This window comes from Hippichthys cyanospilos, chromosome 3 (genome assembly GCF_059441005.1).
Source record: "Hippichthys cyanospilos isolate Australia breed blue-spotted pipefish chromosome 3, RoL_Hcya_1.0, whole genome shotgun sequence".
NCBI classification, from domain to species: Eukaryota; Metazoa; Chordata; class Actinopteri; order Syngnathiformes; family Syngnathidae; genus Hippichthys; species Hippichthys cyanospilos.
In genome coordinates, this window is record NC_142371.1 from 6,975,682 (window position 1) to 6,999,043 (window position 23,362).

General features: G+C 38.1%; 1 protein-coding gene across 1 annotated transcript in view; it reads left to right on the forward strand.

Moving 5' to 3' along the window:
• Positions 1-23,362, forward strand: part of triob (trio Rho guanine nucleotide exchange factor b) — a 99,099-nt gene that overhangs the window by 52,984 nt on the left and 22,753 nt on the right. Inside the window, exons 14-37 of the mRNA XM_088409688.1 lie at positions 106-275; positions 1,433-1,607; positions 4,050-4,245; positions 5,266-5,432; positions 6,574-6,693; positions 7,941-8,039; positions 8,126-8,218; positions 8,382-8,531; positions 8,658-8,772; positions 9,394-9,509; positions 10,726-10,848; positions 11,127-11,321; positions 11,671-11,786; positions 12,211-12,277; positions 15,450-15,559; positions 15,689-15,758; positions 16,006-16,095; positions 16,190-16,282; positions 16,379-16,490; positions 17,369-17,559; positions 17,664-17,765; positions 19,228-19,367; positions 19,546-19,645; positions 22,598-22,850. Coding sequence (XP_088265814.1) covers positions 106-275; positions 1,433-1,607; positions 4,050-4,245; positions 5,266-5,432; positions 6,574-6,693; positions 7,941-8,039; positions 8,126-8,218; positions 8,382-8,531; positions 8,658-8,772; positions 9,394-9,509; positions 10,726-10,848; positions 11,127-11,321; positions 11,671-11,786; positions 12,211-12,277; positions 15,450-15,559; positions 15,689-15,758; positions 16,006-16,095; positions 16,190-16,282; positions 16,379-16,490; positions 17,369-17,559; positions 17,664-17,765; positions 19,228-19,367; positions 19,546-19,645; positions 22,598-22,850 — 3,163 coding nt within the window. The remainder of the gene's footprint in view (positions 1-105; positions 276-1,432; positions 1,608-4,049; positions 4,246-5,265; positions 5,433-6,573; positions 6,694-7,940; positions 8,040-8,125; positions 8,219-8,381; positions 8,532-8,657; positions 8,773-9,393; positions 9,510-10,725; positions 10,849-11,126; positions 11,322-11,670; positions 11,787-12,210; positions 12,278-15,449; positions 15,560-15,688; positions 15,759-16,005; positions 16,096-16,189; positions 16,283-16,378; positions 16,491-17,368; positions 17,560-17,663; positions 17,766-19,227; positions 19,368-19,545; positions 19,646-22,597; positions 22,851-23,362) is intronic.

Here is a 23,362-nt window from a genome sequence, read left to right on the forward strand (position 1 = left end):
CAAACTGTGCATTGTCTACATATTGTGCAATATGGTTCTAGTGTTTATCACTATGATTAAATGATTTCGCTAAACCATTTCCGTATATGTCACCTTTCATGTAAGCTGTGGACATGGTTGGAGGAGCTTCAGAAGGAACTGCTGGATGATGTATACGCAGAGTCTGTGGAGGCGGTGCAGGATTTGATCAAACGTTTCGGTCAGCAGCAGCAGACCACCCTGCAAGCGACTGTCAATGTCATCAAGGAAGGTGAAGACCTCATACAACAGCTCAGGTGAGCTTCTCTCTCATAAGATACAAGGACTTGCTGTGTACTGTATATTGTTTTTGCACGTTCATTTTATTACTGATGGCACTTGACTTGACAATTACCGGTATAATAAATCGGCATCATCTAATATAAAAGTTGTCTAAAATGAGCTGCCTTTATATTAAAATGATAATGGATGTTTGATTGAATTCACTGCAGTATCAGATTTAGGTGTCCAGATAAAAATGATGGCACCCTTAACATTAAATTTTGCTGCACAACCTTATAGGCATTCAATCAATTTCTATCTCTCAATGGTCACACCTACTTACCAACAGTGATATTTTGGTTAACAGCAACAATAAAAGTCTCTAAAATGTTAACAAAAATTCTAGTAGTATCTGTCAGATGTGCAATGTGCTTGATGTGTCGGTTGTGTAATTGTGTTTTATTTCTGCCATTATTGAACCATTTGTCAACAGTGAGTTGAATTATAGATACAAGCCAAATTCCAAGTAAGAGATGTAAATAAAAACTGGAAAAAAAATGCAAAAAATTCTTCTTTTTTTTCCAAATATTCACTTGCTTTGATTCCCGCTACATATTCCAATGAATTTGGGACAGGGGCATGTTCACCTCTGTGATACATCCTTTCATTCTGGCAACACTTAATAAGGGTATAGGAACTGAGGAGACCCAATTGTTAAAGCATTGTAGGTGGAATTTTCTTTCCCATCCCTGCTTGATATACATTTTGCATGTCATAAGGTGCCACACATTCTCAATGGGAGACAGGTCTGCAATTCAGCCCTTTATACCCTACCATGACATTCACCTGTTTTCAATAAACCTGTTCGCCAGTGAAATGTTCCGAAGAGGTGTTTGTTGAACATTCATCAAATTTCCTTGTCTTTTGTTGCCCCTCTCTCAGATTTTCTTGAAACTTATTGCAAACATCCATTTTCAAATTTGCCAAAGTATGCACAAAAACAAAGTTTATGATTTAAACATTAAATAGCTTGTCTTTGTCATATATTCAGTAGGATATAGGTTGAAGATTATTTTCAAATCATTGTGCTCTGTTTTTATTTCCATTTTACACAACGTCCCAACTTTATTGGAATTTAGGTTATACTTTGACACATCTGAAGTTGTTGTCTTTACTGGGCTTCTGTTCACAGAGACTCTGCCATCTCGAGCAACAAGACTCCACACAACAGCTCCATGGCACATATTGAGAGCGTGCTGCAGCAGCTGGATGAGGCCCAGGGCCAGATGGAGGAGCTTTTCCAGGAGAGGAAGATCAAACTGGAACTCTTTCTTCAGCTTCGCATCTTTGAGAGGGATGCCATAGATGTGAGGAGCTTTATGATGCAATTTGAATTATTTTGCTTCTTTCTCAGATGCCCTAATGAACAAAAGAACCAAAACACACAAAACAAAACAAATGATTACAATTATGTATTATTGTAATCCAAATTCCACTGTTTTATTTTCCCTCATTATATCATGTAGATAAGAATTCAAGATCCTGCTGTGAGAGGCCATTATCTAGTTTTGGGGTTAACTGAGCTTTTAATGTCACCACTTACTCACTAAATGTGATTAGAACTCTCATAAAAAAAACATTTACATTACGTGCATTAAAAGGCAAGTTATGTCAAAAAAATTATGTAAATGCAGCATTATTATTAATATTGATTTGTGGAAAATGAAGTAGGCAGCTCAACCCGCTCGTTTGCATCTATCTCATAGGGTAGCTCTTTTTCCTCTTTCTGTCGACGAAAAATAACAGCATAGCTGCGCAAGTCCCAAGCAGTGACCAATCATGGCTCAGCTTGTGAATGTCCAATGACCAAAGTCAGGAAACAGGTGAGCTGTGATTGGTCATTACCAGAACCTCGAGCAGTCATGTGCTGTTTTTAAGTATAAAGCAAGTGGCAAAACTGCCGCCCCTGAGATGGATACAACTGGTATATTTTGCTGCTTTATTCATCATCCAACAAAAATAACCATATTAATGACAATGCTGTGGTCAGACTAGAGGGGGTAGAAAGAACCTTTTTTCTGTAAAGAACATTTTTGACTCAACTTTCCTTTGAATGTAATGAAAATGTTGTAGCCCTGTGACCTTTCACTGCACATTGAGGATACATTTAAAATGTGAGATTCTGCTTGAAAGTAATGCCACATAATACTGATACATTTCCAAGCCGTTCGGTTAAAATGCTCGGAAAACAATTTTTAATGTAATTTGCATATATAGCAGGCAAAATGTGGTGATCGAGAGCCACAATCCAGCATGTTTAACTTCAACCCACACACCTACATCAAAAATAGGCTGGGGTGCGGTTCTCGAGGACCGGACTTGGTCACCTGTTATATACAGTATGCATCACAATGGAAGTTAAGCAGTATGATGAGATGTGAACATCTGATAGCTAGCAACATGTTTAAAGTTTAATGAACAAAAACACTGATAAGATAGGTAGATATTTGGCTGCCAAATGTTGGAAGACTGAGTAACAGTCAGACAACAACACAGCCAAAGTTTGAAAAATTGAGCGTAGTATTAACATTGGTTGACTCAGCACAAAGTTTAAGATGAAATTTAAAATAGTGATTGTGAAAATGACCTTATTTTTAAGACCACAAGGTGAGATAAATCTCAGCTGCTAAAATGGTGGCAGAGCTACAAATCAAACAGACTGAAGTCAAAATCACACAAGGGATTAAAATAGCAAAGATACAGGTCACGGTGATGGGTGTGGGAGGTATTTAGACTCCTGCCCTCCCCACCTGCACACAAGGGCACTCCCTCTTATGTCAAACGGAGGTGTGACTGAGGTGAGATGAGACATGCTTACCTCATGGACGTTTTTTTTAAGATGATCCCCTTACGCTGCTGTGAAAAAAGAGGCTAAAGGGGTTTATTTCCTCTTTCCATCGGACTTAAAAGCACTAAGAGCTAAGGATGATCTTTTTGCCGGCTGAGGGTGTTTTACTCCACTATATGCGAAGAGGAAGGGAGATTACAGATGATGATTTGGTAAGTTTCTCCTCGGTAGTCCCGTTCTAGAAAATGTCAAGCAATGTTAAAGATTTTGTACTCTGGTACAAGATTACTCAAAGTCCACTACATGTTCCCAACAGAGGGAACTTAATGGGTGTAAATCCAAATGTCTGCATTACAATTGTGTAAAAGGTTAAGGTTTGTGTGAAAAACAAATCGGTGCTTAAAACCCTGCAGCAATGGCAGACACCTTTGTCTATTTATACTGTAAGTTTGGTGAAATGGATTACAATGTTTAAATTGATTAGTTTACCAGCACATTTGAATTTGCTTTGCACATCATGAAGATACAACTCAAGGAAATTTCATGTCTTTTTGGGGCATGGTTAGGGCTGAGTAATCTGGTCAGCTCACAAATAGTGAAAACTATTGAGTGATTTAAGTGATTTAAATGTGTTAGAGGGGAATAAAACCCCAAATTCCCTAAATCATTTAAATATAAGAATTCCAATAAAATCTGTGTGTGTGTGTGTGTGTGTGTGTGGGGGGGGGGGGGGGGGGGTAAAAAAAAAAAAAATATATATATATATATATATATATATATATATTGCAGTTTGTATTTCATGATTTTCATGCAATGGGCAATAGAAACACCGAAATTTGACAACTACAGTGAATGTTTCACTGTTATGAAGACTTCCTAAAATTAAAGCAATTCTAAGTGATAAACAGCTCCTATACGTTCTCACTGCTTTCACCTCCCTTTATCTTTCCACCTATTTTAGATCATATCTGACCTAGAGTCATGGAATGAAGAACTGACCCAGCAGATGAGTGACTTTGACACTGAGGACCTGACCCTGGCTGAGCAGAGGCTTCAACATCACGCAGACAAGGCGCTCACCATGAACAACCTCACCTTTGACGTCATCCATCAAGGACAGGAGCTGCTCCAGTATGTCACAGAGGTTCAAGCATCAGGTGAGTGAAGCTTAAAAAAAAATAATAATAATAACATCTAAAGTGTCTTTTATCAAGGCACAGAACTACGCTAGCCAGAGCTATACTAGTCATCGCTCACACAGGGCGGATTCCCAGGGGTCCAGTGGCTTTTGTATCCAATGCAGTTTTACTTAATTATTTTCCCTCATTTTACCCCAGGGATTTAAAGGGAGCAATCCATGAATGCATTTACAATATAGGTGGCAAACCAATCAACACCTTATGCACTAGTGTGTCACAAATATAGTTATGTCCATTGGTATTTGGATTTACAGAGGAATCATTCTCAAATAAAACAGATCCACAGTGTGATCCAAGTACCCCTTGTGATAAACACACTCTGTCTTGTGGTTAAAAAGAATCACCAAACTAAAAAAGTTTAATCTGTGCAATTTATGTTATGTGGCTTGAAAAAAAAAATCTGTGCTTTTTTAAGTAAAGCTACAATTGTTTTGACTATTAAATACAGTAAATTAATCACTATTACATTTGCATTTAATATTTTAGAAAATGTGTTTTACCAACATGTATTTAATTACATTTTGTATATAACTATGTGCAGTACAATTCTTTTCAGTTGAATCATTATTGAAGTGGTTCAAACTATCCATAATGTTACAGTGGCTTACCATAATGCTATGCATACTTTTTAGGAAGAAAACCCCTGCCTCATTTACCATATACTAATTCCAGCTATGTTGACCACTGCGAAAGAATAAATGCACATTTCAAATTTTGTATTTTTATGTGACTGACACACAGCCACCTCAGTAGTATGCCTACAGCCATTCGTTGTTTATTTAGGACAGTTAGGCAATTTTCAGAGGCCTAAACACAATGGCAGGATTATACTAAAGTTCCTGTAAAACATTTGGATATTGTAATTTTTGAGTGTCCCGATATTGATACCAGATATCGATCCAATATCAACTCCCTTCTAACATTTCGGACTAACAAATAAATAAAACATGTTATCTGTGTGGATGTGTTTGATCGAAGGTGTGGAGCTGTTATGTGACCGGGATGTAGACATGGCCACACGTGTTCAGGATCTACTGGAGTTTCTTCACGAGAAACAGCAGGAGCTGGATGTGGCAGCCGAGCAGCACCGGAGGCATCTGGAGCAGTGCGTCCAGTTAAGACACCTTCAGGCTGAAGTCAAACAGGTACGTACATGTTTCAAGTGAAGGGCAATTTTTTGGCACTGGGGAATAATCCTATTAACATCTCCCATCTTCTAGTCGTATGAATTGAATTTAAATAAAAAGGTGTTGGAATTCTTCACTCGATTACAACTGTATATGACAGCAGCGTGCTGAAATGGTTTTGTCTCTACACGACAGTGACCGATGACTCACCTCACATCAATGCTCCATGCGATTCTCTTTCTCTCTCTCTCTCTCTCTCTCTCTCTCTCTCTCTCTCTCTCTCTCCCTCTCCCCCCCTCTTTCTCTTCTCTCATGCGCACCAGTCTTTTTTCTGACGTAAAGGGAGTGGACATAAATAGTAGAGATTGAGTACTGTATGTCTGAATGTTAAGCAGTCAGTGAACTAAAATAATGCCACTGTTTGTTGATCTAAATTTTTTTTGGTGTGTATTTGTCCCCCCTTTGTTCCAAATAGGGCCTGATTTGCTTAACCAATAAAATGTGACTATAAGCACTTGCTGCATGTGTGTATACATATTTCAGATATTCAGCAGCTTATACTTTCCTATCCTGCCTTAGAACATTCAAACAGCAATGGAAAAAGTGGCCTGATAAAGTAGCTGAAAACAGGCGTCTAAACTGTGTTACATCATTGTTTTTCCAGACAAGCCTGAGTCGTACTTCTGAGGTTTATCTTTACTGCAGGTGTTAATGCTGAGTCAGTCAAAGAAAAAGTGCATGCTATATTGTTTGTTCTTTAGTCTCTTATGCCTCCACCAGCACAGTACGTATGAGTATATCTAGTCAAAACAGGTTTAGAGGACACGATAATGCAGATGGGTTTTTATAAAGTCTTTGCACGCTTTTGCAGTATGATCAGTTTGACAATAATGAAATAAAACTGTTGACAGCCACACGCAAAACACTCCCTGTGCCAGCCGCGTTCATACTTGTGATGCGTAACATCTTCCATCAGTTTTCTTACTTTTCTCAACCCCCCCCCCACCAGGCTTTTTGGCATCGTGCATTGCCTTCACACTTTCTTGTGTGTGTAGATCATGAGCTTGGCATAATCTGATTTCTTCATCTTCACACCTCATATACTGCACATAGCACACTGCAAGTAGATGAAATTGATGTATGCCATGTTGTCATTTAGGTGCTGGGTTGGATTCGTAATGGTGAGTCCATGTTGAATGCCGGGCTGATCACAGCTAGTTCGTTACAAGAAGCTGAACAGTTGCAGAAGGAACACGAGCAATTTCAGCATGCGATTGAGGTAAGTACTGAAATTCAGTTAAGAGTAATTCTAGCTAAGATAAATGTGATATGTCACACGCACTGTATTTTAAATCAAAATATATTTGCTTCATGTGTTTTGTACTCCCATAGTATTGCCTAGCCATTTCCTCACACTTGCTTCATCATTAGCTGGCGACCCTTCATTTTGCAAACCATGGTTTCTTTCGATGAGTCCATTTAATACTGCCCGTTTGTATACAAAATTATCATGTTACTTTTACTTCACCTTTCATAATTTTGTATTTCCAAAATCCATGTCTGTCTACATGCCAACTCCTCAACAGTCGTCATAATAAATGACATGATAAACGAATAATAAGTCAGCAAGCTTTTTTCTTAACTTTGTTCTACTCACTGTCTTAATATTCATGGTACTTTTTGTTTGAATGCACTAGTCTAGCTTTCCTTAGCCAGCATGTGCATGGTGTTAAAGTGAAGTATAATCTGTATTATATGTTTTATTTGATAGGAGTGGCACTACACAACTGGTGTACATGCTCCTGCTGGTGCTACATAACAAAGTTACTGTCCATGTAGTTTTGTTGTACAGTATTTGCCTTTTATGTTAAAAACGTTTTCAAGTAATCTTTGAAGTTTGAGTTTAAAATTACAAACATGAATTCAATGAAGTTGAGGTGTTGTTAAGATAGATGAAAGCATCATACACTCATTTGCAAATCATGTTCAATCAATAATAAATTGCATACACTACAAAGACAATACAGTATACTCGAAATTTAAACGGTTAAACTTAAAAGCAAATAAATCATTAACTAGCATTTTATGGCTGCAACAGGTCCCAAAACAGCTAGGACAGGGTCATGTTTGTTTTGAGCAAATAATTTGACTTAGCTCTTTATTGTTGCAACAGGTCCAGAAAACCGGGATTGGTAATGTAACAGAGTGATGAACATGACAGGGTCATGTTCATCACTCTGTTACATTACCTTTCCTTTTAACAACATTCAGTAAATGTTTGTTAACTGGGTACACTAATTCTTGAAGCTTTATAGCTGGAATTATGTCCTGCTCTTGCTCGGTGTTCAGGATCTCTGTATTTGTATTTTCATCTATCCATCCTTCTATCATCTGCCACTTCATCTGGAGTTTAAATGATCAGTTTGAACATTAAATGTTTAGTGCATTTATTGTATGTTCAATTGGATATATGTTGAAAAAAAAACAAAACGTGTTCCACAAATGTTTTTCTCCTCCCTCATTTAGAAAACTCATCAGAGTGCACTTCAGGTGCAGCAGAAGGCAGAGGGCCTACTTCAGGCTAACCACTACGACATGGACATGATCCGAGACTGTGCCGAGAAGGTTTTTCACCACTCTTACGATTTGATACAGGGATATTTTGACATGCTAGTTGACAGCACACTTACTTGTGCACGTTTTATGTGAAGGTGGCAGACCACTGGCAGCAGTTGATGCTGAAGATGGAAGACAGGCTGAAGCTGGTTAATGCATCTGTGGCCTTCTACAAGACCTCTGAACAAGTGAGTATGTAATAGTGAGTTTGTGCAAAGGATACCGGATGCCTTCTTATATACATATTTATTTAATTTCATTGGATTTTTTTGTTGTTGTTATTTTTGAAGAGGCATTGAAATCCTACAGTGTCAGATTTTTGTCACGTTCTTTGTTATATGAAAATAACAGGTATGCAGTGTATTGGAAAGCCTGGAGCAGGAGTACAAGAGGGAAGAGGACTGGTGTGGTGGAGCTGATAAACTGGGACCCAACAGTGAGTCAGATCATGTCACCCCCATGGTCAGCAAACATCTGGAGCAAAAGGAAGCTTTTCTCAAGGTAAGTAGGCTTTGTCATGAAAAAGGACAGCACGAGAATATATTGCTGCCAAATGAAATTGCTCGTAGTTAAGATTAGCAACAGTATACGTGTCAGTTGTCTATTATCTCTGTTGGCGTCTTACAGGCCTGCACGCTGGCCAGACGCAATGCTGATGTCTTCCTGAAGTACCTGCACAGGAACAGTGTTAACATGCCTGGGATGTTATCCCATGTCAAGGCACCAGAGACTCAGGTTAAAAGTAAGTCTAAATTCCTTGATTTAATAACCGTTTTCCCTTTCTTTTTTTGTGGTTGCACAGGAAAAATGTGAACAAAGGATTTCATGTGAATTGTCAGAGTGCATAAAGTTTGGAAAAAATAACACAGTGTGGTAGATTGTCATACTCCCACCCCTCCCACAAGGAGAGGGGTGGGAGTATGACGTTTCTTGGTTCAAAAGGAATATAGAGATCAAAGATTCCAAGGGTAGTAAAGAAGCTTTTTGCTGGCCATGCGAACAGTCATTTTTTAGTGTGGTGTGTAAAAGAAACTGGTCTGTCTGCGTCTCCTCTTCGCATCTCCACATCATTACAGGAGTGGCATTTTGATAGTTATTTCTTAATGCGTAAGTGCAAAGACTTTACCAACCTTCCTTATTAGGTAAATTAATAAATGCATATCACTGTGAAGTGGTCTGTATTATTTTTGTGTTCATCTTTTTCAGTTTTGGCTTATTGTCATGATAACCAACCATGAAATCGGAATCAACAAAAAGCCACTTGATTGTTATTTTTGTAACCATTGTTTTCTGATCAACAGTTTTGGATTTAGATGTTGCCGTTTAATTAAGTCAAAATAAATTGTTCATGTTTTTTAATTAGACATCTTGAACGAATTGCTGCAGAGAGAGAACAGGGTGCTACACTTCTGGACCATGAGAAAACGGAGGCTGGATCAGTGCCAGCAATATGTGGTGTTTGAACGGAGTGCCAAGCAGGTGTGTACTAAACTCATTTTACACTCAAAGTAATGGAAAAGACTAATAGACTGCATGATGTCATTCCCTACTCAATTTATATAATAATTACATTTCAACCCCAAGGTATTTCCCAATTGTACTATGCTTTCAGTTTAACAATTCTGGCCATTTTTGTAAGGGAGCTTCCTTTTTTGATAAATATAATGTATAATATATACGTATAATAATGTGCAGTGGTTTGTTAGCAGAGGATGCATGAAGTGTTACCCAAAATGTTAGATTTAAACTATTAAATAGTTTTCAAAGACTAACTCTAGAATGAGCACATTGTACCCAAACATGTAAAGACGGAGGAATTCAAAATGACCAAAGGGAACAGTTCAATTTGACATACAAAACCTACTAATGATATATTTCAACAAGAACTTACAAAATTAGACAAAAATCCCTAACATTGAGAAATGTCATGCCCTTTTAAATAAAATGATTAAAATGTTTAAAAATAAATAAAGACAGTCAGCATTTTATGGATCAGTGCTTTGACCTTTTTGACATGTGGCCTTTATCGCTGTGTCTCTTTTAGCTTGCTTTGTTTTTCTCAGTAATAATGAGTCTTATCCAGGAAGTGGTGTAAACTGGCAGACATTTGTAACAATGATAGTCTTAAAGAAAACTATGATTACATGGTTCAGGAACTTCACATTCAAAGTACAGTCGAGAGCCAAAGAGCTGTGTCTGTAGAACCACTTATTTTGTCCAATTTAGGCCACGTTGAGCATGTAAACATGACCAGAGTTTGTATTATTATATCAAACTATCAATCGTCTTTTTCTGTACCTCTTATATCACACAGCAAACTTGGGTTCACAAGCAGGCAAAGCCTTAGCCAGGCTTTTCTTCATATTCAAATTAATTTGTATGTGAGATGAAGGCTCCCTCTTGTGGTTTTTGGCTCATACTACTGGCAGGGTTTAACACGGCCAGAGGAAACTGTCATTTACCAAATGGAACTTTGCATTCTAATGAAAGCAAATAAGAGCTTATTTGCAAAATGTTCACTTTACAATTTATACTAAATGTTCAAGAACGTAGCAAAAACAAGTCTTGTAAAAATGTTATCAATGTTTTTCATGTTTTATAAGCTGAAAAAAACGGATAATAGAGGGCGTGTCCAATATATGTAACTGGAATCCCTGAAGTGTAACTGTACTAAAGTGTTTATATGTTTCCACAGGCCTTAGAGTGGATCCACGACACTGGGGAGTTTTACCTGTCCACACACACATCCACTGGCTCCAGCATACACCACACACAGGAGCTTCTAAAAGAGCATGAAGACTTCCAGATCACAGCTAAGGTGTGAATGTATTCCTTTGCTTTAGAAACCAATTATTTCAATGAGAAAAAGTTCAGTTTTTTATTTAGAGAATGTTCTGCCTGTATCGCCATATCGTGACTGTTTGTGCACTCAACTGGGGGGGCCCATTCTTTGTGTCGCATATTGTTTCCATTTTAGGTATCACCAGTATTTTGGACAATACACTTGTGTGCCAGACACCGATTCCCAACTCTCCCTCTCTCTCTCTCCCCATGTGTTATCTACCTTTCCCTCTCTCAATGTGCCGCTATTGACAGCAAACCAAAGAGCGCGTAAAGCTGTTGATCCAGCTGGCCGATGGTTTTTGTGACAAGGGCCACGCCCATGCTGTGGAGATAAAGAAATGGGTGTCCTCAGTGGACAAGCGCTACAGGGACTTTTCTCTCCGTATGGACAAATACAGGACCTGCCTGGAATCGGCGCTTGGCATTTCGTCAGACTCCAACAAGGCAGTGAGTGTTCACCAGTGATGATATCAACAGAAATCAAAAATGTACTAAAACATAAATATACATCGGGTTGAGGTTCGCAGATGTTTTACAAAATGTTGCCATGACAGATGTTGGTTATCTGGAAGAGTGCTAATTGCGTATTTTTTGTGATTTACGCGCATTTTGTGGTCATGCAGATTTAAAACATTACTTTAATAATAATTAACCGTGGTCCATTCGTCTCCGGCAACATATTTTTCCAGTACGTTTTCATAAGCGGGTGTGAAGAGAAGGCAAACGGTGTGGTGAGTGTTGAAAGGCCACCATGGCCATTGTGCACCTCATAATAGCTACTGTCTGATGTTTTCAGAGTAAAGAGCTGCAACTGGACATCATTCCAGCTAGTGCTCCGGGTTCAGAGGTCAAGTTGAGAGATGCTGCTCATGAACTCAACGAGGAAAAGAGGAAGTCCGCCAGGAGGAAAGAGTGAGTGGCACATACCCAAGGCATACCACCTGCTGATGATAGACATAAATACTAATAATAAATTAATGAATATATATATATATATATATATATATATATATATATATATATATATATATATATAGAGAGTAAGTTTTAAGTTTGATTTAACTGTGGCTGTAATTTGTTCATTTGATGTCACATAATCCTAAATGCCTGTAGTTCCAACAATATTCTAAACTTGAAAAATCTGTAATTTTGCTCAAATTAAGGTCACTATAGTTTCATCTGCTCACCTCTAGGCCACCATAGACATTTTGTTTCCTGTCAATCGTTTTAATAGTACAATGTCACCACAGATGCCAATAAAATCCCATAATTATGTTATAACTTTGTAATTGCAAATTAAAACAAAGTCAAATATGTTATGTCTTTGTCCTTTTAGATTTATAATGGCCGAGCTGATCCAAACAGAGAAAGCATATGTCAGAGACCTGCGTGAGTGCCTGGATGTAAGTCACGTACCAATTACCTACATATAGTACATTTTCTGTTTTTTGGAATGATGCAACAGATTCACAGCAAATTCCTTATTCAGAATTGTATATCTCCAAATACTAATGCAGTACTTAATTTGATGATACCAAATTATATTGATAACCGACTGGTCATAAAACTGCATACAACTGCATATTTTATTGTCAATGTGACCCTGAACCATCCACATTGGTTGTCCATAACATTGGGGGACCAGTCCAGACACCTGTCAGGTTGCATTAATTCTGGTTGGGGTTGAGTGAGCTTTGGTCAATCGATTTGATTTACTGCTACAATACCGTAGTTACCTTTTCAGATGCAGTAAGATGTTGATTAAAAGTTCATTTCAGCTTTGCAACTGTAGAGGGTGACATAGAGCAATTAATAACTTAATTTCTCAAAAAAAAAAAATAGCTGAAATACAGTACAGTGGGCCCCCGTGTTACGAACTTAATCCGTTCAGCGGCTACTCGAATTGCTCGTATGATGGCCAATCCAAACCTATGTTAATTAGTGAATGCGTGCAACCCGTGCAAAAACCTTAGGTAAAAACATCACGACTTTATACACATATTAAAAATTAGTAACATAATCTACTTTACAGTTAAATTAAATAACATAAATATACAAAGGAAAAATGACATTTACCTTTGGGGCGATGTGACTTGAGCTGGGTGGAGGCGGAGGGGAGCAGAGACCAACCCGCAGAATTTATTGATTTATTTTCTTAAACGAGAACATATCACCGGCGATTTCTTTCTCTTTAATCCATAATAGAAGAAGCCTCTCTATTTTGTTGTCAACCAAGGTCCGTCCCCCGGCAAGGAAAGTCTTGCCCTTAGAAGATTGCCGAGCGGTTACAGCCATACTCACGAGCAAGGTTAACTATGCGTGCGCCTCCTTCGTATTTTTTTATTATCTCCTGCTTGGTTTCTATTGTCATCATCCTCTGACTTCTTCCTTTACCGCCACTTGCAATTTTAGAAGCCATGTCTAACAGATAAAGCTTGCAAAGTCTTCACAACAATCCTTCCTTCCGTTTTTCACTCATTTTCTCTCCTTCATTCCATCCCGACCAGCTGTGCCATCAAGCTAGATAAAGGCGTTCGGCCAATAGCATATCGGCATTTCTGTGATTGACGTGACGCCGGCCAATAGCATATCCGCATCTCCGTGAGTGAGACCGGGACTGTGACCTTAATCAACCAATAGCATATCGGCATCTCCGTGACTGACTCTGTGACTGAGACAGTGACTGTGACATCGTAAGAGCAATAGCGTTCAGCGTTACCGTGACAAGCGTGAACATTTGATTTCGTTGATGCAGCAAAGCGAAAATAATTGTACAAACACATTGACCGGCATGTCGGATTGTTCGTAAGACGAAAGGTTTGTGCGTAAGAGGGGGACAAAAAACGCTGCGGTCCTCGCTCGTAAGTCGAAAAGTTCAGAAAAGAGGGAGTTCATAAACCGGTGGCCCACTGTATTTCCTTATTTTTCGCTGTTAATGGGAATTGGAAACCGAAGTTGTACATAAATAGAGTGTATGAAATGTTTTTGAGAAAAATATTCCTCCCTTTGGACATACTTGCTTTTCTTTTACAACGCACAATACATAGTGCATTGTGAGCAGCTCCTAACTCTGTCTGCAGCCTCAAGCACTTTTATTAATACAACAGTAACTAAATTTCGGCAATGATTTAGAATAACGGTGTCAAACTCAAGTTCTCAAGGGCCTGTATCCTGCCCGTTTTCAATGTTTCTCTCTCAAATGCAACAGATTCATATGATTAGGATGACTTTCAAGCTCCTGCAAAGCTCCCTGATGAGCTAATAATTTGAATTGGGTGTTTTGGAGAGAGAAGCATCAAAAACAAGCAGGATAACTGCTTTCAAGGACTGGAGTTTGACACCTGTGTTTTAGAGGGTTCGATGAAGTCTTGTCATATTCATGATTTACGATGACATACACCATACATTTCCGCGGGGATCATAAACTCTCTCCCTGCGCCTTGATCAAATTTACCAAAGTTAAACTACCTGTGCCAAAACCTTGATGTGGTTATAGCAGTTGTATAGTTTAGTCTACCAGGTGCGCAGGAACGCCCAAGCCATGTTGAGTTGAACCAAATTCCCAAACAAGTGTGTTGAGGCTTGTGTCTGCACAAGAATCAGGATACACAAATCTATAAAAACGTAACTGTTCAAATTGGTCAAATAGACTACAACTATACAAACCTATGTATTAAAATAGATGTGTCAACTGGCGGTATACTCAAATGCTTTGATGTCATAATTATTGACTAGTTGTCAACTGATCAATTATGAAGTAATCAACGACTATTTTCATAATCGTCTAGAGCCGCTATTTAACAAAATTGTTCAAATCCTCCCAATTTTAGTCTCTCAAATGTGCATTTATTGCTCTGATTTTTGTGGTCCTTGCAGGAAAGTAGGCTGATTATCTTTTGTGTTTATTCAGAACAAGACATTTGCAAAGATTTGTTTTTAGTTTGGGAATATGATAAGAAAAACGAGAAATTACATTTCAAAAAGGTTGGTGGGGACAACATCAGTTCCTCTTGTGTGATACTTCTTAAATGATTAGTTTTAAATGACTAATCAATACCAAATAAAAAATAATTGGTAAATAAACTCTAATTGGGAAAAATGGCTTCGTAATAATGTTTTTTATTCAGTTCATCAATAAAAATATGCAATAGCAATAACCCTATTCATGACAATTTCTAAAGTTTTAATTTTATTTAAAAATTGTATTAAAAGATTGTGGCTAATTTTTATTTAAATTTATAATGTGTGTTAAAAACAATGTGCTCTCTCAACATTTTAACATATCGTTCTAACCCAGTTGTTATTTAATATTGTTTCAATCATTAAACAGTACGAAATTTAAAAAAGAATAATTGATGGGTTTACTCATTGGGGGCATATTTTATAATGGACTTTAATGAAAAATAAAATATCAGATTGTTAGATTCATGAACTCGTCAAGAGAATAATTACAAAAAAAAATTGCTACTGGCACCCCTACTGTTTAGCTACAGATATCTATGCACTACTAGTTAACTGTGTTTTTTTTTTTTTAATTGATAAACATATATTAATAAGATATACTCTGACATGCAGACCTATCTATGGGAGATGACCAGTGGTGTGGAGGAAATTCCTCCAGGGATCGTCAACAAAGAGCATATCATTTTTGGGAACATGCAAGACCTCTACGAGTTTCATCACAAGTCAGTCGAGCAGTGAAATATGACATTTCTGCACGTTCTGCACACACATATTCAGTGTGGTGTCTGTAATAACTATCGACTAAAGCCAATGTCTTTATAGAAGCAATGTGTCTGTTTTCTTCTGCCCAGCATTTTCTTGAAGGAGTTGGAGAAGTATGAGCAGCTTCCAGAGGATGTGGGTCATTGTTTTGTTACATGGGTGAGCAAGAAACTATTTAAAAAATGCTGTCATTTAGATTGTCGACATCCATAATTAGGCATGTGCGTATGAATTAGTCATGCCTCTTTGGCACACTTTTTTTTTTTAATAAAACATTCTCAAGCACATACTGTATGCTTGCAGGTGCAATTACATTAAAAGCAACATTAGCAAAAACAAAACACAAACATCTATTCAAAACCTTTTCTTGGACTTCTTGTTTTGAGTCTTTTTCTCTCCCACTCAGGCTGACAAATTCCAGATGTACGTCAACTACTGTAAGAACAAGCCTGACTCCACACAGCTTATTTTGGAGCATGCTGGCCCATATTTTGATGTTTGTATTAATTTACTATATAACTAAACAATTCTTATTCTCAAAGATTGCATATTTGACATGTTTGACAAATTGTTTTTATTTGGTGTGGCAGGAAATCCAGCAAAGGCATCGTCTTGCCAACTCAATCTCTTCGTACTTGATCAAACCAGTTCAAAGAATTACTAAGTACCAACTGCTTCTTAAGGTAGAGTACAGCAACACATGTTTCTGTGCCGAACTGATGATACTGCTAACAATGTATAATTATAATATTCATTTATATCAATTTCGGTGTGTTTAGGAGCTGCTGACATGCTGTGAGGAAGGAAAAGGAGAGCTCAAGGATGGTCTTGAGGTGATGTTAAGTGTCCCAAAAAGAGCCAATGATGCCATGCACCTTTCTATGCTGGATGGTGGGTTTAAACTTCACTGATATATGCACATGCACACTCACACACGCAGGCCCATTTTTAATACTGTACTTGTGGCCTCAGTTTAACATACAGTAATTAATAAATGCAACTTAGTGCCCCTGGTGTCTATCCATAGTAAGCCATTTTGACACTGCACTAGATTTTTGTGACGCAAGTGTTTCTATGTTTGTCATTGATGGTTATTATAATTTCAAAACCATGTTGTTGGCAAGTATTAGCAGTTACAGAGGATGGATGGATGGATGGATGGATGGATGGATGGATGGATGGATGGATGGATGGATGGATGGATGGATGGATGGATGGATGGGCGGACGGGCGGACGGGCGGACGGATGGACGTTATTGACACCATCTACCAAGCAGATAGTAATAGCCTAGTTTTGGCATAATATACGACTGAAAGCCCTGGCTTTACAAAAAATGGCAGTGGCAAAGTGTACCACAAATGGCTCAGCTATATTTATGATAAGCTAAAATTCCTCTTGATAATAATGTTGAAATCTCACATTCTTTGCTGCTTTCAAGTTTAATCAGTGTGGTCGAGAGCATTTTTCCCTCCATTTTCCCCATGTTCTTAATTGCCTTGCCTTCAACAGTGCAACATGGCACTGTTTTTCGTGGCAGCATATACACAATGAATAGGTTTGTTTACAATATGTTTATTGGTGAGTACAATGAGAAAAGTCATACGAAGTATATCCTTGTCTATTATTGCCTCCAAGTTCTCTTGTTGTTATTGAAATGGCATGACTGCTATTCTGCACAATTTGTTCAACTGTGACTCAGCATTCAACTTGCCACCCACATGTTTGTACAGACAGAGTTAAACACAAAGTTTTGTTCTGCTACCGTTAGGGTTTGATGGGAACATTGACTCCCAAGGAGAACTGATACTTCAGGAGTCCTTCCAGGTTTGGGATCCCAAAACCTTGATCCGAAAGGGCCGTGATCGCCACCTTTTCCTCTTTGAGATGTCGCTGGTCTTCAGTAAAGAAGTGAAGGACTCCAATGGACGTAGCAAATATCTTTATAAGAGCAAACTGTTTGTGAGTAATTCACACACCCCTGGCTTGGGCTGCATTTATTTCTATCGGTTGTGTTATTGCAAGCTCATAGGGTGTTTGTGTGTATGTGATATTCACCTCCACAGACGTCAGAGCTCGGAGTGACAGAGCATGTGGAAGGGGACCCTTGTAAGTTTGCCCTCTGGGTTGGCAGAACTCCAACCTCAGACAACAAAATCGTGCTCAAGGTGCAGTACAAACAAAATGCTTATTCATAATGTTTTCATTTTTACTTTTTTTACTTTACAAATATATGCATTTTATCATTATTATTGGGTGGCTGATACTCAGTCTGTGAGGACAGTTAGAGGACAAGGTATTGATGTCCTCTACAAAACACAGTGTAAAAATGGCGTGAATATAAATTATATACTTACGACTGGTCTTTCATCTGGTACATATTTTGTTTATACATGTTGTATTTATTTCAAGAAATATATAACAGTGTGAAATCAAACCTATGTCTCCATCTATAGCCGACCTTACAGTACGCCTGTACAGTCCCTTAAATAAATACAAAATCTGTGAAACAAGTTTTAGCTCACTTGTTTAGACCAGTCACTCTTAAACTCTCATGTGAACATTGTTACTTAAGTGCCTATTTGCTCCAGTTAACCCCCCCCCCCAAAAAAAATGCCCCAAAAAATTACAATCAAACCTCCATCACTCTAAAAGAACAGCCAAAACTAAACCTTACAGTCTTCAGTTTGATCATTCAATCATCTTTAGTAAGGTAGATAGGCTTATGACAAAAAACATGAAACCCATACCACAATGTTTAGCATCCAGGCAACAACTTGTATCTGTTCTTTGGTTTAATGTGTTTATTCCCCTAGCACTAGACTGCAATTAGCAATCACATACACTAGGAAGCATACACATGATGGTGTTTTAGACAGCCTTCATCCTCTGGATCATTCTCTCAAAGGCTATTTACAGAAACGATTACACAAAACAAAATACACATAAGCATATACCATCTCTCACATACACTACAAGTAAAAGCAAGGTTTTTCTGAGTTTAATTTGACTGATAATGCATTTTGGGGGAATTCCAAAACTTCTATCTTGCATTTCCTGGTCAAGAGCCAGTCCTTTGCACTGGAATAGTGAATTGAGAAATGTGTTAGAAAGAATGTTTATATTCTGTTTATGTTTTGCTCTTATTCAAAAAGGCATTTTTGTCATACATCTTGTTAGGAAGTCTGTAGTGTAGCACTGTGGGATAATGTTGGGACCCTCCAGCATTCAAGTTACCCATTTCTGGTAACTTGGCTATGTCTCTTTATGGACTTTGTGAAGACCATCCAAATCTGCACCTTATGTAACATGTCACCATTGCAGCCTTGGTGCTGCTGGTGTCAGAGTGACAGAGGAAGAGCAGGATGCGTCACTGGCAGAAATTAGATACTGACAATAAACGTCTTTCTATAGTCCCAAACTTAGCAGACAAGACCATCATCATTTCATTATTGTACTTTAATCACAGTAACTAATCAGCCTTTCTTCTTAAAAGCTCAATATGCCATGCGATGCATCATCTCATTATACTTTTCCTCTCAAGTTCATCTGTACGTCCATGTATTGATGACTGACTGTTACAGTTGCGCATATGTATCACGTTTGACTCGACCTGGTCGTTTGTTCCAGGCTTCAAGCATTGAAAACAAGCAGGACTGGATCAAACACATTCGTGAGGTCATTCAGGAGCGAACAGTCCATCTGCGCGGTGCTCTGAAGGAGCCCATTCACATCCCCAAAGCCACCACCGCCAAACATAAAGGCAGACGGTAAGCTAACAGAGCATCACTTGTTTGTTGCGCTCGTTTTGACAGCACTCTCTAAAAGAGCAAGTGTACTCCCTGTTGGTGTCCAGTTAACACAGCTGGGTTGAGTTTCAATCAAACAATTCAACCATCTAAAATGAGCTCTACAGTGACACTATGCAAACTGTTGGTCCAACTACAGAGATGGAGAAGAGCTAGACAGCCAAGGAGATGCTAGCAGTCAACCTGACACCATCTCAATTGCCTCCAGGACATCCCAGAACACACTTGACAGTGATAAGGTAGGGCAACACACAAAAACACACTGGTACTTACTGTATATACTGTATACAATGTACGGCCATTCCAGAAGGCTCTCAACTTCCAGTTTACTCATATTTCAAATTAATACTCCCATAGGAAACACATCTCATCACATTCAGTCTTACTAAAAAAATAATCCAAATACAAATATTCTCTTTTTGTAGCACAAAGAAAGAATTAATTTGGCTGCTCTGATATGAATCCCCTTTTCTTCAATTAACATATAATAATAATAATAATAATAATCTTGAAACTTGAATCTTGAACAAACAATACTAGTCAAAAGTTTGAAAACATCTTGAAATTATTTTGAGATTCGATTTTGAGATTATTTTAAGATGCCAAAAAATTGGAGTAGTTAACTCTCGATAATGCAAGAAATGTCCCAAAATACATTTTATGGGAAAAAAAAAGAAGTAAAAAATTCCGACCCCTACAATTAACTTTTGGAACTTGTTTTTGCTTTAAATACTAGATCCAGTTCTGAGTTTTCCCAAGATTTAACTTTTTTTCCACACTTATATAACCATACCATTTTTTTTTTGCCCAGCACCCACTTAATTTCTTTGCTATTGCACATGACCGTTACTATGGATGGGCAACCTTCTCTTTTCAATAAGATTCTTATAGAAGTGTTGTGTGAAAGTTGATCAGACTGATTTAATGCAGTGTTGTGTGCATGCACACACGAGATTGTGTAAGAGAGATTCACTGAAATCAGGGACAGTCAGCACTGGTTATATCTGGTAATAGCACCACAGAAGGCCCGTCCTCCTACGCTCAGCATGAGCAAACTTAACAAGCACATGCACTCTACTGCAAATTGCAAAATAATATTCTATTGCTTAAATCACATTGATTGTCAAGTGAAACCAAATTTGCTCTGTCAATTGCTTTTGCCTTTAGTTACATGAAAGGCAAGCGTGATTAAAAGGAATTTAATAGATTGGTATTTGACGTCTTATTACATTTTCAGTAGTTTCTTAGACACAAATTATTATTAATAAGTGTTCAGGCCAATGATAACTCATATGAATGCATCTTTTAAATGTCCGCAATACCACTTGCAAATAGATCATTCTGGTCAATTTCCTGACTTTGAATGCTTCTTTATCACTCTGAGCCCTCTGTGAGGATTCTGTGTGAAACCTCTCATTCAGGAGGCGGTGACACTGGTGTGTTTGTGTATTTTTTTTTTGGTATGCGAGGGCTCGTGTTCCTGTGTGCATCCGCTTTAGTGACTGACTTGTCAGCTGCTCCAGCCTCCCACTCACAGAGGATGCTCGCCTCTATGCCAGACAGGAAAGAACCCTTTTAAGTTCTCGCTGCTTTCACTCTACCGCTTGGCTTCTAAAAAAGAGAGATTGCAAACAACCCGAGTTACTGCAATTTTTTGTTGCTATTAGTAAGAATTTTAGGAAGGCATCGAAGGATTTTATCTAACAGCTTTGTGGTGAAGAATGTTTCTCATTTTGATAGAGTTGTGGTGACTGGTGGATAAACTAATTTTTTTCAGTGGAAGTCAGGTAAAACTTTTTTTTTTTCTCTTCGCCAACATTTTGTTTGAGGCTCCTGGTTTTATTTATAGGCAGTCACAGTAAGTTGTGCAGTCCGATTGCTTTTGAAAAATTTTGGGTCTCACAATGAGGGAGTGGAAAACAATGGAGAAATTGGAGGAAAGAATCGCACATCCAGTTTCTCAACTTCTCAGCTCGTTGGCTTTACCACACTACCAAAGGGTATGTTCACTGGAAGTCAAAATGGAAGCATTCATTGAGTCATCATGTGAAATGTATTTAGTATTCTATATGTATTTAAGTAGAGTTAAAAGCATGTTTATGTGATATTTGTCTCAGTCATTGTTATGTCAAGTTGAGTCCCTGCATTCTTTTGTAACTTTGAATCTTGTTTCAGGAATTTGTTGATTTAGTGTTTTGGTTCATTCCAACTACGGTGTTTGCATTTTTGTTCTCTACAAATAAATTACATTTTGAGTTACACTACATTAGTCAAACTTCGCTGCAATTTGGTCATCATCCTTACGAATTGTAACAATGTCTTCTCCTGACCAAGTTGAGAATTATGATTTAACATCTATTAATGTATCTAACATTATGACTGAATGTATTTTTATACTATCCACTATGTAGTATGACAAAAAGAAAATAATCTCAGGCTGTAATGCATATTTGTTTTACACAGGCATGTCTCTACTTTGAGGTGCAGCATTTGAAAATTAATAGAAAACACAAGCCTCCTTGTTTAGTTAAAAAAAAAAAACTTTGTAAAAAAAAAAAAGTTTTAATTTTTTCAACCATTTGCATTTTTTTCAGTACTTTTTTTTATCATATACAGAATAAAAATAAAACTCATATACAGTACTACTTTAGGCTTTTTGCAGACATGCCCAGCTTGATTAGAGCGGAACATACTTTGCATTTTATGCAAAATACTCGGTAATCGATATGTTGATCAAGCACTAACTATATCAATAATCGGATCCTCACACTAGGACATTACAGCAATTCGGGTCTAACCACTTCAGGGCTATTCTGTGCTGCTGCCATCGTACATTTGAGAGTGGAGTTCTACCCCCTATCTATCTAAACATCAGGCGTATGAACAAATTTTGAAACCGTTGATGTACCTTTCAATAAACAAAGCTCCTGATCATGTAAAGCTTTACAATGTACAATATAACTCACACAACCCTCCATGTAAGCTATACAGAGGTATAACTGCAGATAAGATCCGCTACATATGAATACAGTAAAACAAAAGAATGTAAGTGAAGTGTCACGCTTTTACAGTATAAAACTGAGTGCAGTTATGGAAATTCTGGTTCTAAAAGACAATTTTTAAAGTGAAACCCAAACTATGTACTTTGGCAGCCATAATTTACACTTACAAACATGTCCTTTCTTTTTCAGCTGTCGGGTGGTTGCGAGCTGACTGTGGTCATCCATGACTTTGTGGGCAGCAACGGTGGCAGCAGCGGGGAGCTGACTGTGCGACGAGGGCAAACGGTCGAAGTTCTGGAGCGACTCCACGATAAGCCGGACTGGTGCCTGGTCCGAACTACGGACCGCTCTCCGGCCCAGGAGGGCATCGTTCCCTGCTCCATGCTGTGTATCGCACACTCCAGGTCATCCATGGAGATGGAAGGGCTTTTCAACTACAAAGGTAAGAAGAGGCCTTTACTGTATACTCCACCTTGACTCCTACATATCGTTTGATGTACAAGAGGTTTTGTAACTGATGGATGATCGGAGTTCTGACTTGGATCCAGTCATGCCATGTCATCCGTGACAAAACTTTTTTTAACTTGTGTTTCCATGGATCTGGCTCATTTCATTGCACGTGCAAATTGGCCCTGGTCCCCCACAGACAACATTTCCAGGTGTTGCAATAAAAAAAAAAAAAAAAAAGATGTAGACATGTAATTTAAGGTCCAAGTAAAGGTGTTACACAGTGGCTCAAAGTGAGAAAAAATAAGTGCCAGAGCTCCCCTTTTTTGACTGTTGCCTGGTAAATTAGTCAGGGGGTAACATCAGAACCATAAAACAATGAATAAATCTATATTAGATAATATGTAATAAATATACACTGCCTGGGTTTGAAATAACAAAATGTATTTGAATGCACCTCACGTATTCTGCGCATCGCAAGATATCAGCACCCAGTTAGCCACTAGC